The sequence below is a fragment of the Micropterus salmoides genome, unplaced genomic scaffold, assembly GCF_014851395.1.
Source record: "Micropterus salmoides isolate LMB-PRFRI ecotype aquatic unplaced genomic scaffold, ASM1485139v1 Ms_hic_scaffold_13, whole genome shotgun sequence".
Classification (NCBI taxonomy): Eukaryota; Metazoa; Chordata; class Actinopteri; order Centrarchiformes; family Centrarchidae; genus Micropterus; species Micropterus salmoides.
In genome coordinates, this window is record NW_024040374.1 from 7,051,805 (window position 1) to 7,067,197 (window position 15,393).

Below are 15,393 nucleotides of genomic sequence, written 5' to 3' on the forward strand. Positions count from 1 at the left end.
TGAATGTAAAATAATATACTTTATTATGACCATACATTTCTCAGGATCAATACAAAGCATTTTTCTGTTTTGTTTAGTGATGCTGTCCATGTGACATTTTCTCTCCAAAGGACAAAGAAGACAAGACAGAAACATTAACCATCCAGGATGTAATGCACAGACAAATTATGCAGGTGTTTATATTTAGTGACAGAGAGATGAGAAGGTGGGAGGTGAGAGGATGATAAAACAGACAGGGATGCCTGAAGAGTATAATTCAGCCATAGGTGAGGAAAAACTATGGGAAGAGTGTATCAGAGAGCAGAAATCCACATCAACATTTGAAGAAATTAGATCAAACTACAGGTGATGCTCCATGTTAGTTTCTATACTGTACTGTAAATGATGCCCTGGTTCTTTTTGTGTTGCCCGGGCAGACAGATGGTTTGAAAGGAACCCTGCTGAAACTCACTTACACCAGACCAGCTCAGACTGACAGCACAGCGTGACCGTGAAGAGATTACCATGTAGGTGGGTGAGGTGTGGAACAATAGTGAAAAATATATAATATAAAAACTGAATCACTGTCTGCCTTTAAGTCCTCTAGAGAAAAGCTTGACCAATGCAGCCAATGTGTCTATTGGGGAAACAGGGTGACGAACAAACAAGCATACATTTCTAGATAAGTCTTTTTACCCATAAATATAAAATACAAAAGCAAATGAGAAAGAGCCTTGTTTATGTCAGTAAAGCTTTTGACCATGCAAAGTTCAGTACATTTAAAAAAAAAAACACCAAAAATCATGAACACAGCTTAGTCCACTAGAGACACAATGTCAAATATATACACAATACAATAAAAATAACAATATCACTTTTTCTGCAAGATCACGATATTATCATATATTTTACAGCTAAAATTGTACCATTAGTCCAGCACATTAAAATGTGTACAGGTAGCTTAAAGGGAGGAAAAGCAACTATTGCTACAAGTCAACACTAAGAGGTCTTTAGAAGTATTTAAATACACCATTGAAATAGAAGCTGTAAAAATAATATACTCCGAATACATTTATATAATTATATACACATACATATAGGTTAAATACTGATCATTCTGAATCCCTGGATTGCTGAAAACGTCCTTTGTCGATTTAGGCAGCTAGCTAAGTCGTACTAACAGAAGCCCTCCACTAACAGTTTACACTGCTGCTCTGAAAATTGTGCTTCACATTTGGGCTGTGTATTTCATGGTTTTACCAAAAGCTGGGAAATGCAGAAAGGTGACTTTGTTTTATTTGACTTTGATCAGTCTGACATCTTGAGATTATACCTCTTCTTGCAGAGAGGTAGATGTGATGACTGACACCAAGTTAGAGAGTGGTATCAATCTTCTCTCAATCATCTCATCTCCTTCTCAGCAAGAAAGTCAATAAGCACATTTCCCAAAAGGTTGGACTTCTTTTAAGCCTAAAATGAATGATGTCACATGACATACATTTTCTCTGTTTTAGTTGCCTGCTTAAGATAAATACATCTCTACTGTACAGCTTTGTATGAACAGAGATAAGAGTGTTATTACCCTTATCTTGTATCATATTTATCCTTAAAAGGAGGTTTCAGTGGCAGCTGTTTCTTCCTCAATTCAGTCCACAGCCATGATATTTTTTACTGCATGAACTATAATGACAATCTACACTACTGCCTGCCTCATAAGTGCATTAATGTTGTACAACATTTAGTGTTTCATACCTCAATAACAAAAGCTCTCTGCTGCCTTAAAAAAAGGAAATCCACCCTAAAACAGAATGTACACATATGATCTTGGTTTGTATTACTAAACACTGTATTATTGTTTTCTGAGCATGTAAACAGACTGTATGAGCTAGTTTGTAGTCAGGAACAAATCCCATTCAGCCTAGACTAATGTTCTGGTTGATAACAGTTGGGTTGAATAAAATATCGGAACATATTTCTTAAACTGCCTAAAGTGATAGAGGGCCAGCCTTGACTATAGAACCAACAGGATGGTGGTGTTTTCTTTGAACATTTTTTTATTAATTGAATTACCCAATTACATATTTTAGCTGAAAACCAATTCTTAACTGAAAGGCCTAATGCATCCCAGATGTTTTCCTGTCCAGTAAGTTCAATATTTAAATGCTGTTTCAGAAGCCTGCCAAGATAATACTTTGGTGGGAAACTCTGGAAGCATTGGTATGCAAATGGTCAATTTTTAAAAAGTGAATACTTGTTTATTATCACTTTGCTCCACAATTGTTGGCATGAGTATCACAGATTAAATGTTTGCATGAGTAGAACCCCATTGTACCCAGGGTGGATTTGTATCTCTTAAAAAATATAACATACTGCAGCCTTTTTCGATGTAAAAACAACTCTTCATAACATTATAGAGGTGATCGTGTTGGTTGGCAACACTGTATCAACACCATATGAGGGGAAACATTTTATATCAGGGTGGATTTTCCTCTTGACGTACCACCTTCACACAATTAAGGCACCTTTTAAACCCCTGAGGGGTCAATGGGTTCTTCTAATAAGAAGAGAAGCAACAATAACAACATGGAACACAGAACCGGACTGAAACAAACCAACAACAACAACATAAAGTAAATACAAACATTACGGAATGTCTATGGGTAAGGTACAAATGCCAGAAGTGCCCCGTTACATTTCTTCTCATCTCATCCTTTAGGTTTTTCACAGCAGCACTGCTCCACTGCCATGGTGATGTCACAGGATCTCCATGGAAACACTGTGGCTATATCCTGAAGCACTGTGATCAGTAAAAAAGGTCTTCCCCAAACCTCATCAGGCAATATGAGTGTGTGAGTGGGTATGTGTGTGTCACTGTGGGAGGAGTCAGTATCCAACGTTGAGCTTGTTTTTGTTGAGCTCTCTCTCCAGGTTTCCTATCAGAGTGTCGATGCTCTCCTGCAGGTCTCTCAGGTTAACCCTGTTGCTCAACACAGGGCTGATATCCTGGATCTTCATGTAAGCCTGGTAGGTGTGCTCTTTGGGCAGACGAGGGGGAAGGATGTGGTCGCACACCCTTTTCTCCTCCCTGTCCTCTAATGGCTGCCCACTGCCTGAACTATCACTCTCTACTTGATTCTCCTCCTTCTCTTGCTCCTTTTCCTCCTCCTTCACCACCACCTCTCGATGAGGTTGCTCCGGCTCAGCAGGATCAGACGCAGGGCTTGTGACCTTGTGCCCTTCATCTTCCTCTGCATACTCAGGCTTCTCCTGGCCCTCCTCAGCTGCCTCTGTGTCCTCAGAGGGAACGTCATCATAGTCTGCCTCCTCTTTGCTGGGAGGCAGCAGAATTTCGCAAGGGAAGTAGCTCTCGCCACAGCCGCTCCAGTCACCGGCGTAGCGGTTGCTGGGACTGTCCAGGCGCCCCGGTTTGGGCCGCAGAACACCCGCCATTTCCGCTTCAGTAAGGTTCAGGACCTGGGGCCGCTCTTTTCTTCGCCGTAATGGAGGAACTGACAGCAGGTCAGATGAGGCCGGAGCCAAAGAAGCTGCAGGGGGCTGGGAAGAGGACTGGCCATATGGGTCCACAACTGGAGGAGCAGACAGGAAGAGAGACAAAAGAAAGGCAGAGTTAGTCACATATACAGTCCATTTTGATTAATATCTTCAAAGGAAAAGTTCTACATTTTGGGAATAACGATTTGCTTTCTTGCCATGAGTTATACGAGTCTGTATAGTAAATATGTAGCTACAGCCAGCAGCTGGTTAGCTTAGCATAGCATAAAGACGGGAAACTAGGGGGAGGAGCTGTTGGGTAGTTTTTACTTTTGGAAAAAATAATATAAATATTATCCCAAAATGTTGAAATATTTGTTTGAAGGGTTAGTTCATTACAAAAGATAAAATAACACATTTCTCTTATACCCCTAGTGGTATCTAGCTTTGTGATAGAGTTGAGATTTCTTGAAGTTTTTTGCCACAATCCCCAATTTTCATAGGGACAATTTCTTTGGTAGTTTGGTAGTTCCAGTGAAAACTAGTATCAGTGAGGTTTGTGGATCATCCTGGATATTGTCTATGGATAATATTGCTGCTATTACATTTTTTTATGTAATTTTTGTGCCACAAAAATTAGATAAATTTCAAATAATAGGCACAAAAATCACACAAAATATTAGTTTTTGTAATTTGTGCAATCTGAACCCCTTTTGGTAAAAACTGACATTTACAAACTGACATTAAAAAAACATGCCTTGAAAACAACACAAATTATTATTATTAATTTTGTAACACAACTGATTCCTACTATTTACAAAAGACAACAGATTTGTCTGAGTGAACCTCACAGCAACAAAGATATCTGATATAAACTGTGGGAGCCCTGTTATTTGACAAGCGCCCTGCCAAAATAATCCAAATATGACCATGCCATGCTGTGCTCAAAGTCAGGCAAACACATGCTGAAGTCACACCACCGCACTCTGTGACTCTGATGCCATCCATCTGTACTATTTGTTGACTAAACCAAACTTAAAAATTAACTAAACTGAAACCCTCTTTGGACATGGATGATTCATCTGACTGTGCCTTGAAAAAAGTAACAGTGAGCACTCCAACACAACCAGCACAGTCCGGTTACCTGTCTGTCTTTATCTCTGTGTACCTACACTTGTTGACGCCGCTAGCTTACTGGATTGGAAAGAAACAAAAAGTGTTAAAGTCTGGACTGTAAGCCATGTACAAGAGGTACAACATAAAACTATTTATTTTGTCCATGGGGTATGAAAGAGGACCTTGAAATCTATTATCCTTAAGGGGCCTTAAAACAAAAATGTTGATGAATAAAAACTCATTCATCTGAAGTGGCAGTTGCTGATACAGTATTTATGTGCAGCACTTGCACGCCTTGCAACTCTCCTGACCTGCGGCTAAAGCATTTATCACCTAAAACAAACAGAAATTACCCTCCATTAAGAGGCAACATGTCATTTAATTTCAGACATTATTCACTGATGACATGATTAAAAATATTAGCTTGCAGCAGAGGAAAAAATCCTAAAGCAGACAAAAATACCGCAAATTGTGTTACAATGGGCAAAATGTAAATTATATGATCATTTGGGCTTTTCTTAAAGTGCGTTGAAAAAAGTATAGCTGGTAAATTTGAAAGTGTTATCCCTGCACACAAGCACAATAACAAGATACACTCAAATGCACACCCACGCATCACAAACACATACATTCTCCTCTTCTTCCTGTCATTCTGTCTGTCTAACCATCTGCTCACACTTATAGTTGGCAACCTCTTCAACACGCATATGCTCATACTCTCTCACACGTCCTGTAAATATTGTCTGATGTCCTTGCACTTGCCCACAGACATGCACAACTGAGGCCTGAGCAACAATGCCTTGGAGGGTTGAGTATGTGTCTGAGAGGTGTGAAGAGGCGGCTGAAAATACCCCATAATGATTGTGAAATGTTAGGGTAAGGCTTCAGGGGCTGAGGGCTAAGGTTAAGCCTGGAATGTCTTTAATTACAGTCCAGGCATCCTCCGCTCTGAGCTGGGGAAGCGGGCAGAATGGAGATGTCACTGAGGGTGTAAACAAAGGCTTGAACCTGGACTGTAACCTTTGTCAAGGTTTTATAGGTAATTATAAGCACCATCCTGGTGACATCAGTTGCAGACAGGAGTGCAGAACATGTGCAGGCTTCTACAGAAGATTAAAAACTATTTTCTTCAGACCACTTGACCCTAACGCCCTCTGTCATTGTCTGCATGTATACGCTATCTTCTAACCGAAAATATCTTAGCACTTTTTTGTTTATCTTTTGAAATTCCACTTGTACTTCACCAGGCTACCTGCAATTATAGGATTCACAAATGCTGACTTATTCAGTTGCTGCACTTAGTTTTCCTCTGAGTGTTTCTTCCCCAGTTGATGAAAAGGAGGGTGGAGGGTGCTCAACTTCAGCGGTTTACACAGAATTGGTTCAATGTGGGAGTCTGAGGATGTATTTAGAGGCCAGACCAGACACAGAGTCAGTTCTTCTTCAGACATCCGTCAGCAGATCTGGTGAAAGCTGCAGGTTACAGGGAAGAGCCCTATGGATTTGAATCTTTCAGGGGTAAAGTTGGTCCAACGGGATGTTATCAACACTTCAAAAAGACCTTTTGAAATACTGCATGCGTATAAACTTTTAAAAAAGTTTGCCCCGAGACAAACTCATCATTGCACTCGAAAAACAACTTTCTTTCAATTAAGATACGTAAGCAGGCTCTGTTTTGGAAGGACGGCCGTGCAAATTTAAATTGTATAATGGATTTTCAAACAGTCTTTGATGATAATAATGAATTAATAATGAATTAAAAAATAATATTAATAACCTACAGAGGAAAACTACTACAGGAATGCACACTGGTCCATTTAGCAATGTTTTGCTTCATTTTCTAAAGTAGCTGAGACTAACTGAATTACAGAAGCCACTGAATAGTTATTTTTATTCTTCTTTTAATTGAAGACACCATGAACACAAAATTTTAAAGGTTAAAAAATATCAAATTGGTTTCTGTGACGAATACACATTTTACCCTGCCTGCAGCTCTTTTTCATCATTCTCGACTCCTTCCTGAATAATCTTTGGGTTCCTTCATATCTCACACTGAGCAGACAGCTGCAGCTAGCAGAGAACAGCTGTGCCGGCAGACAGATGACCTGTGTTGAGGGAAGTGGGTACTGGGTATCTGTCTGGTATCTGTCCTTGGTTGGTGATTTATCTTAAGACATGGGGCCACGCCTCGAAAGTTTGGTTTGCATTGGGGCTTACTGGCTTGGCTCTGATTGGCTCACTCTGCCATGATGGAGCACTCTGTGGAGAGTTTCATCTCTGAGGAGCCAACAGATGGTGGCAAATGGCATCAGAGCTGTACTTGTGCCAGTTGTGGATAATCTCAAGGATCAAAGAAGCCCAGCCCTTTAACAGCCCTTTATAGAGCGGAACCGCAGAGCTGGTACTGATTTGTACAAGACCCTCAAGCAGAAAGAATATTTTTCAAACCAAAATACCTGGTAGAACTGTGTTTAACACAACAAAATAACAGAATTTATTCACTAATTTTGACTAGACAAAAAAGATGACTCACCTGGCCAGAGCTGCAGCAGGTAGTGCAGGACTTCGATGTGTTTTTTGAAGTGCAGTGCGCTAGCCAACTCCTCTGAGTCAATAAAGACTCGGTTCGTGTGGCAGGACGCATCCTGACGCTGGCTGAGCAGCACCGGGCCGAAACATACTGCCAGGTTCTGACACGTCATCTTGTTCACTTCCTGGTAGGACGCTACCAACTTAAGGTGGTCAAGAAGCCGCCGCAGTGTCATCTGATGTACACACACACACACACACACACACACACAGACAAATAACACATGTTATTATTATGATTAGTAGCTGCGGGAGTACCACTGGCAGCAGCAGCAGAGCTACACTGTAAATGTACGTCATCAAGCTATTTGTAGCAGTAAATAGTATTTCTTGTAAGAATTGAAGAAAGATTCTGTGTGACTTAAAGATGCTTTCTTGGCAAAATAGGAGCAGTAAACCTTAGTCATAGAACACCTATAGTAGTCATCTATAGCATCACAGATTAAACATGTCTTGAGGCTAAAGTAAGTAATGTCACTATTACATAGTTTCTCCTCAGAGAGAACTGACATGTTTACATTTCAACTGTAAAATGTTCATACATTAGAGTACATACTGTGGGTCACAATGGAATACTTCAAAATGCTATTGCTATTGTTGTGTGTTATGAAAAAATAGAATCTTGGCCCGTATTTCATTACTGGATTGTTAAATTCTAAAATACTGATATTGGTATCTGCCCCAAATAATCACAGACTTGAGTTTCCATCTTGAGTTCTTTTCTCATTTATCTGAAGGTGTACAGAAAACCACTAATATCACCTGTAAATGTATGATGATGTAAAAGTCTATGTAATAGTTAAACAGCAGTGATCTCTAGGGGAGCAGGGTATTTACAGTGTGTCTTCCTCCTCACCCTCTCCACCTCTGGCAGGTTGTCCAGTAGGCTGACAGTGTACTCCGAGTCAGCCTGTTCATTCTCGCAGCCCGCTGCTCCCATTCGCAGAGGCCTCGTGACCATAGTCTCCAACACTGCCTCATACAGGTTCTTAGTGATCAGAGGGTAGGGCAGCTCTCGCAGGTAGTCCTTCAGTACTCCTGAAAAATGGGAGAAAAAGAGAATAGAGCATGAGATAAACTGCTGCAGATGGACTGGATGTTAAATTGGCCAGTAAATATCCCAGTAAACGAGTTTTGTTGTGGAGGGTCATTCAGTGTTCCCACACTTGAACTGAGGAAATATTTATTTTTATTGACACAAGCACTGATGATATATCTTCATCAAGCCTTGTCGTTGAAAAAGCTTTTATTTCCCATCTCTTTTAAAACACTGAACTTGATGCACTCTCTTGGCTTCAAATTGAGGTCCCATTGTTTCCTCGGGTGAACCTGTAGTGTCTGCTGAGATGCCTGATTGGATTCGGGCGTGATTTGGAAGCCAAAAGTATTGGGGGGGGGGCCTGGTGTCTGTGACGGCGCGTTCACACCTGTGACTTCAGCCTGACGAAGTTCAGGCGAAAAAGCTACGAGAAAAACATGAAACCCACACTGTCTGTCTCCACTAAGCCCCTGAAATATTGCTGGCATGTCTTTTCATCAAAGGCAAAGGGTGAAAAAAAGAACAAATACAGGAATAAGAAAGGCTCTTGGCAGGGTGACAGCTCTTTGTGGTGAGTGTCTGCTTTCTTTTCCCTATGCATGAAGCTGGATCAGTTTACAGAGACAGCTGGGGGTTGTGTGATCAGCAATATTGGTTATGCTCCAAACTAATACACACTGAATGTCTTTGAAGAGTAACAAGTATAACATTTTATTTGACTTAAGGGTTAATGTCACTACAATGATCAGCAAATTAAGTATACTGTTTGTCAAACCATTAAGAAATGCAAAACACACACACTTGACAGATTTAGCATTGCACTCCTATAACACTGTCAGACTCACAATAGACACAGACAAAGAAATGGATCAAAATCGATAAAGCAGGACAAAAGATATTGTCTTCTTTTATTCCACGCATTCTTCTTCTCAAAATCTGGTGCTTACATTACCCACAATGCAACCGCAGACACTTAAGTCAGAGGGTCAGGTGTGCTTACTAGTAGTCTTCAGCCTCAACAGACAGTGACTCAAGTGACATCACTTGAGGCAGCTTATCAGACATCACGCAGCCCCCTATGGAGCCACAAAAGGCTTGATGTGAGTTGATGTGACTCTCACATATGACACTCATATCAAGGTTTTAACCATCTGTTGTAGCAATATGCATTTTAGTTCACCAGTGTGCTCACGTGATGTCCCAGAACAAATCAGAGCAAGCTGAGCACACAAACTGTCCCCTAGCTCACAAATTCCCTTGGCAAATCCTGAGGTACACATTTAATGAACATGAACACATGGTTAAACATTAAATATTCATGTACGATTAAATGCTTATACAGCAAGAGGCTGTGGAGGTGGAGGGAGTTCAATTTCTGAAAGCAGGCAACAGTGTAGCAGCATGGATGCAGAATTCAGCGTAGCTGTACGCAGACTGAATGAGCGCCAAATGGAGAGTAAATGAAACATGTGACTCTAAATGAATTCGGTCCCTGCCTGAACTACTACATGCTACTTAATTCTCCCGAAGACATGTGAACAGACTTTGATGTGTAAAATCGGTTTGACAGACCTGATGTCAGCCAATTTACAACAAAAAATGAGTTGCAAATGGACCTGTGAACCAGTTCAAGCAGGTCACTTGTGTTGTGCTGCTGCAATCAGATACTATATTTACTCAACATATATCAATACATCTGCATTGAACCAACCACACCTTTCACATTCAGCTAAGATCAGTTACTTCTAAAAACAGCTATGTGTATTTTTTATATGCTTGACAGTTTACTCTCAACTGATCTCCTGCTTATCAATGCAACATAACATTTATAAGATAATTTGTTATTTCAACACAGATAACAATAGTTATCTGCTACGTAGCTGACATGCCTTGTCAGCCATCAGGCGAATAGCTGGGCATAGACTAGGACTGGCCACACGGCAGTAAATGTCAGAAAAATGTAACATGACAAATAAAATCACTTTGTTGTAGTACTCTCTATGAACACATACACTGATTATAGCAAACACAACAACACTATAAAAATTCCCCAAGGTAGTGGCACAATCCCTTGAACTTTTGTAACTGATTCCAACCAGGATGCTGTAAATAGGAACTCCTACTTTATCACTTCTACATCGCTGGATTATCTCCCATACACCCGAGGAGTTTTTCCTCTTGCCTTCTATTTACAGCAAACTTTACAATACATTCACTCTAAATCCACTGACATCCTTCAGGCCCAGTAAATAGAACGAAGGGCACAACTTAACACGCTCACTTTTTAATCCTGGTAAGTCCCAGCTCTGCTCTTTAAGGGAGCCTGAAGGCTTAAAGATTTTCAGTCTATTCCTAACTGGCATTCTCTGTCCATCACTCCATTAATCTCTGGATAATAAAGTGGACAGACAAATGTTTTAAAATGAACCTTAAATATCTGTGTTTTTAGGTGATGACACATGGAAGTCCAGTTTTCCTTTCCAACTGCTACATCGGCACAAGATCTTTTGAAAAAAGGATTAGAGAGTGAAAGAAGGATCTAAATTCAGTTCATTGACACACTATAAAGTCTCAGATTAGCATGAGGTTCAGTGTCTGCACAGGAGCAGTCAGCCCAAATAAAAACTCGGTAGAATGAACTACTGTTAGTTTTAGATTTACTGATGAAATCCCTCATCACAATCCCGCAAAACATTTCACAAAGAATTCAACTGGTAAAAATGTGTGAAATGCTGTCATCACTCTTTACAGGTGTCAAATGGTGTTTCCCACTACTTCCTGTTTACCTTTGTATGTTTCTATATAACTCAAAATAGATCATAACTGGCATCATTTCATGTGAATTGAAACAGTTTTGGAAGAGTGATCAGTTATGCACTCAGTCACAGGTTGGATGAATTGCCATGAAATTTGGACCCACTGCTACTTTTATGGTGTTTTCTTTGCAAATCGTTTTATGTATTGAATGTGTTTTCAATTGTTGCACATGTATTTTGAATTCAGCTATTTGTAGATTATTCCATGCTGTGAAGCTGTCTCTACAAGAAAAATAAATACTTGAATAAAACGTAAATAAAAAATAATGCACCATTTGTGCCAGCTACCATCTCAACAGAAAAAATTACAACTGTTATCTTGCTTTGGAAGCGCCTCGACAACTCTATTCTCTGTACTCAAGATTCAACAGGTCCTGACACCAGCAGAGAAACACACACACACACATACACACACACTAACACAGACGCAGAGAGAGATGTTGTGCATTCCTGAGGCAGTGTGTGGTGGCTCTGAAGAAAAACATCTCATACCCAAACAAGCTCACTGGCGTACAATGTCAGCGCTCCCATCGCAGGTAGACCCACACAATGACAGCTCTAAGTCAGCAGGGTCAGACTTTAACATGGCTTCAGGCAAACAGGCACTTCAACTTCATAAAATGCCCCTGTAATTAAACATGTCCCCTGTGCCCTGTGAGACAGCGTAGCTGATCTGTGGCGGCATGTTTGTTTTCACTTCTGATTCACATTCTTGAATGCTTCTTTTAGAATTTATCTTCATCAGTTTTGGCATGAAATCTGGTATGAGTCGAACGCGATAAGGACACAAAAACACAAGATACATTCACTCTTCTTAATGCTCCTCTAGACATTCTGGTTTCCAAAACAGATTACACAGAAATGCTTTGTGGACATCCCCCAGCTTCCCGTTGTGAATCTTAACTGAGACTTTACTGAGATAATAATAATCTACTAGTTTCATCGCAGGAAAGCAGACTGCCTGGAAGTCAAAGTGAGCCATGTGTTTTTATCCTTATCTCAGCAAAGTGTTTTTTTGTTAAGCAAGTGTGCAAATAAAATGCAGATAGGTATCATTTGACCTGTTTTTCCCCCTCAAAATGGAAACTCAAGCATGGCAAACCTTCTGACCTTCCCTGTGCTGTGAGGCAGATCATCTATATACAACAACAGCAGGGTTGTATATAGATGATAGATGTAGTATGTTAGCAATGCTTCATGAAATAAACCATCCTCTTTATGTCTCACATGCAATGACTTTAGCATACATATTTAGGCTCTTATCCTTTTTAATCATTTTAAAAATACACTAGTCAGTCAAACCGTGTGTACGTGCATGGGCACATGTGCTTGTGTTTGTCTGAAGTGAGGAGAATACAGCCATTCAGGTAAATCATTAGCTTGCTATGAGTCAGTGCAAGTGTTTACTTTTGTGTCTTAGCCCCTGTTGGTGCCTGATTCTCACACACACACACACACACACACACACACACACACACACACACACACACACACAAGGTCATGGGCTCAGGGGTGAACAGGTGTGCTTCCCCTGCAGGTGCTTCACTTTCCTTCACAGACAAGCTGACAACAAGCACACGCTGAGTGTCTGTTCTCTCACATTTAAGCTGGTGGGCTTTGGCTTTGGCAACAGAGATACAAACTACACATACATTTATGTCCACCAACATGTAAGGCTGATTAAGTCCAAACAGTAGAACAAGTCCAGCAATCAAAAGCAGCTTAACAATAAAGAAAAACAAGCTCCTGAAACAATGCTTCAAAACATGTAATTAAAGCTGCAGATGATCGTATTTTCATGTAAATGTTTCTTTCTAATCAATTCAGACTCAATGTTTCAAATGTGCCACCAAACACTACAAGGCACACAATGCACTGGGACATGGCTCTACCTTTTGACCTCTTGTTCAAACAAAGCGGAAGGTCACTCCTCTTGTCAGTGCTGTAGTCAACGCTTCGACTGGAGAACAAATGGGGGTTTGTTCTCCGTCCTGCGCCTCCCTGCCGTCCTGCACGCCCCCACAGCACTAGGGGGGGCCAGAGGAGATGTGTATGTTGCAATCTTGTCCGGTGGCATGGTAAAGCCTTCTGCTGTGGTTTCTTCAACTTTTACGTAGCCCCCTGTAACCCAAAGTGAGCAGACCCCATTCCTAACTCTGTAAACAGTGGTGCTCTCATGGCAAATATAGATTCATCAGAAATACGCCTGCGACCTGTTTTTGATTCCCGACCCTCAGTTCAAGAAATATTCTGACACCCACACAGGCCTGTAGCTCTTTGTAAAGTGCTTGCCTGCTTCCATGGCCAGCCCAGGGTTCAGTTAATCCCCCATGCGTGAGCCAAATACCATCTGTGTTTGTTCGGCAACAAAGGGGGCACTTGTTAATGACTTTCCATGTCTTCACTGGAGTACTACCAGGGGTGGGGGGGTAAAGTTGGGAAGTAGGCAATGGAAAAGTCAGGCAAGACGAATTAAAGACCACAAACTAGAATCAATAACTGTGCTAAGCTTTCAGCCAGCAGAGCTTGGGACACACTGGTTTCATTTTCTGAGGACAGATATCTGAACCAGTTTCCCATCACTGGATCACTTTAGGATCTTTGTTTACACACAAAGGCCAAAACAGGTTGAGCCAAAGGCTTAATTATTAGTGAAGATCGCTAATGTGTCCTCTAAAACCCAAATTTTTCACAGTGATTCATTCTGCATTGGTTTTATCCAACCAGGAACACTCTGTAAATAAATTGTGACGTAAAGCTTATGTTTTAAAAAACACAGGTTATACTGCTGATGTTGAGTGCTCCTTTGGCGCTGATGTGACTGAAGTAACTGCTGATGTCACAATCAAAGCTGCCAAATAGCTCTGTAAGACTTGCTTCTTACTGACTTGCATCCATTACCACACGACCTGGTAAGGAACTGTGAAGCGAAAAACATCATCTGATATTTTGAGTTTGTTTTATTTGTTTGTTCTGTTAAAACTTTATGACAAGACAAGGGGCTACTGAGAACCATTATTAAATGCCACAACTGGGACTGAATTAAACCTCAATTCAACAATGCCACTAATCAAGTAGATGTTTTGAAGTAGTTAAATTAAATCTATGTTTAGATTCTTGCATTTATTCTACACTGAATGGACTAAATAGTTCGGAAATCTTTCTGATATTGATTACTAGTCTCTTTTGCACAGCTCATGTCTAAATGCTCTAAAGAAACTTCTACTTAGCTTAGCATAAAGAGAGGGAACCAGCTAGCCAAGCTCCTTCAAAATGTAACATCTGCCTACCAGCATCTCTAAAGCTCACTAATTAACACGTTATATCTTGTTAGTTCAATCTGTACAAAAAAACAAGTTTACAAGGGGTTATTTTCTGGATGATCCTTTTTAATTCTTGTACTTAATCTACATTGAATTTATTAAACATTAGAGGCACAACTGAGATGTAGTCTCTTTTGCAGTCCATATCCAAAGTGTCTGAAAGCTTAAAATCCCCTGCTCTAATTTGCGTCTCTTAACAAATGAATAAGGGACACTAAGGTCACAAATATTTGGTACATGTAGTGTGCAGATTAAAGTAGTTGAGAATAATAGCACTTTCAACACTTATTTACAAACAAAGTAAAATGAAAAACAAATTGATCCCTGACCCTGGTGAGTTCTTGGTTGATTGCCAGGAGTCGATGGAGGCCATGAAACCCTCTGGTCCAATTCCACAACACCCAATATACATCAGACTATTTTGAAAGTGTCATACGTGTTCATAGAAAGTGTAATAAACAGATTATGTGTGAAACACCAATGTGTCCCTGAGCAAGACACTTAACCCCTAGTTGCTCCGGGGCATGCAACCTCTGATATATATAGTAATTGTAAGTCGCTTTGGATAAAAGCATCAGCTAAATGAATAAATGTAAATTAATTACAGATCAGAAAGACTAACTACTAAACACAAACTGTTGAAGATTGACAGCATGTTGCTTATGTTGATAAAACCTTTCTGGTTCTTTTGAGTGAATTGTGAGGGCCCCGTACTGAGCATGTTTTGCAAGCTTTGGATTGAACTCTGATCCCTGGATAATCCTTTTCACTACCTCTGATTTTAAATTAGCCATGTGATACGTCAGCTCACTTACTTCATCCGTTTGCTGTTCATTCATTAGCTTCCAGTCTGACTCCACCATTTTAATTCAATACTCAGCCTTTACATTCAAAAGAAGTAGATGATGCAACATTAGGGGACATCTCACTTCCATTTTAATTTCAAATTCAAAGGTTTTTCTTGAAACATGAGGAGATTAAAATGCAAATACGAACAAGGAAAAGTAAGATTTTTTCCAAATGTTTCAGGAAAGTATGT

General features: G+C 40.3%; 1 protein-coding gene across 3 annotated transcripts in view; it reads right to left on the minus strand.

Moving 5' to 3' along the window:
• syde2 (synapse defective 1, Rho GTPase, homolog 2 (C. elegans)) overlaps positions 1 to 15,393 on the minus strand; it is a 45,283-nt gene continuing 29,890 nt past the window's right edge. For 2 of the 3 annotated variants that reach the window (XM_038715254.1, XM_038715256.1), the window contains exons 6-8: positions 8,033 to 8,214; positions 7,121 to 7,352; positions 1 to 3,566 (exon numbers count right to left, since the gene is read on the minus strand). In XM_038715254.1, coding sequence (XP_038571182.1) covers positions 2,863 to 3,566; positions 7,121 to 7,352; positions 8,033 to 8,214 — 1,118 coding nt within the window. In that variant the 3' untranslated portion in view covers positions 1 to 2,862. Of the gene's footprint in view, positions 3,567 to 7,120; positions 7,353 to 8,013; positions 8,215 to 15,393 lie in introns of those variants that run through there. The other variant, XM_038715255.1, reaches the window with a different exon arrangement.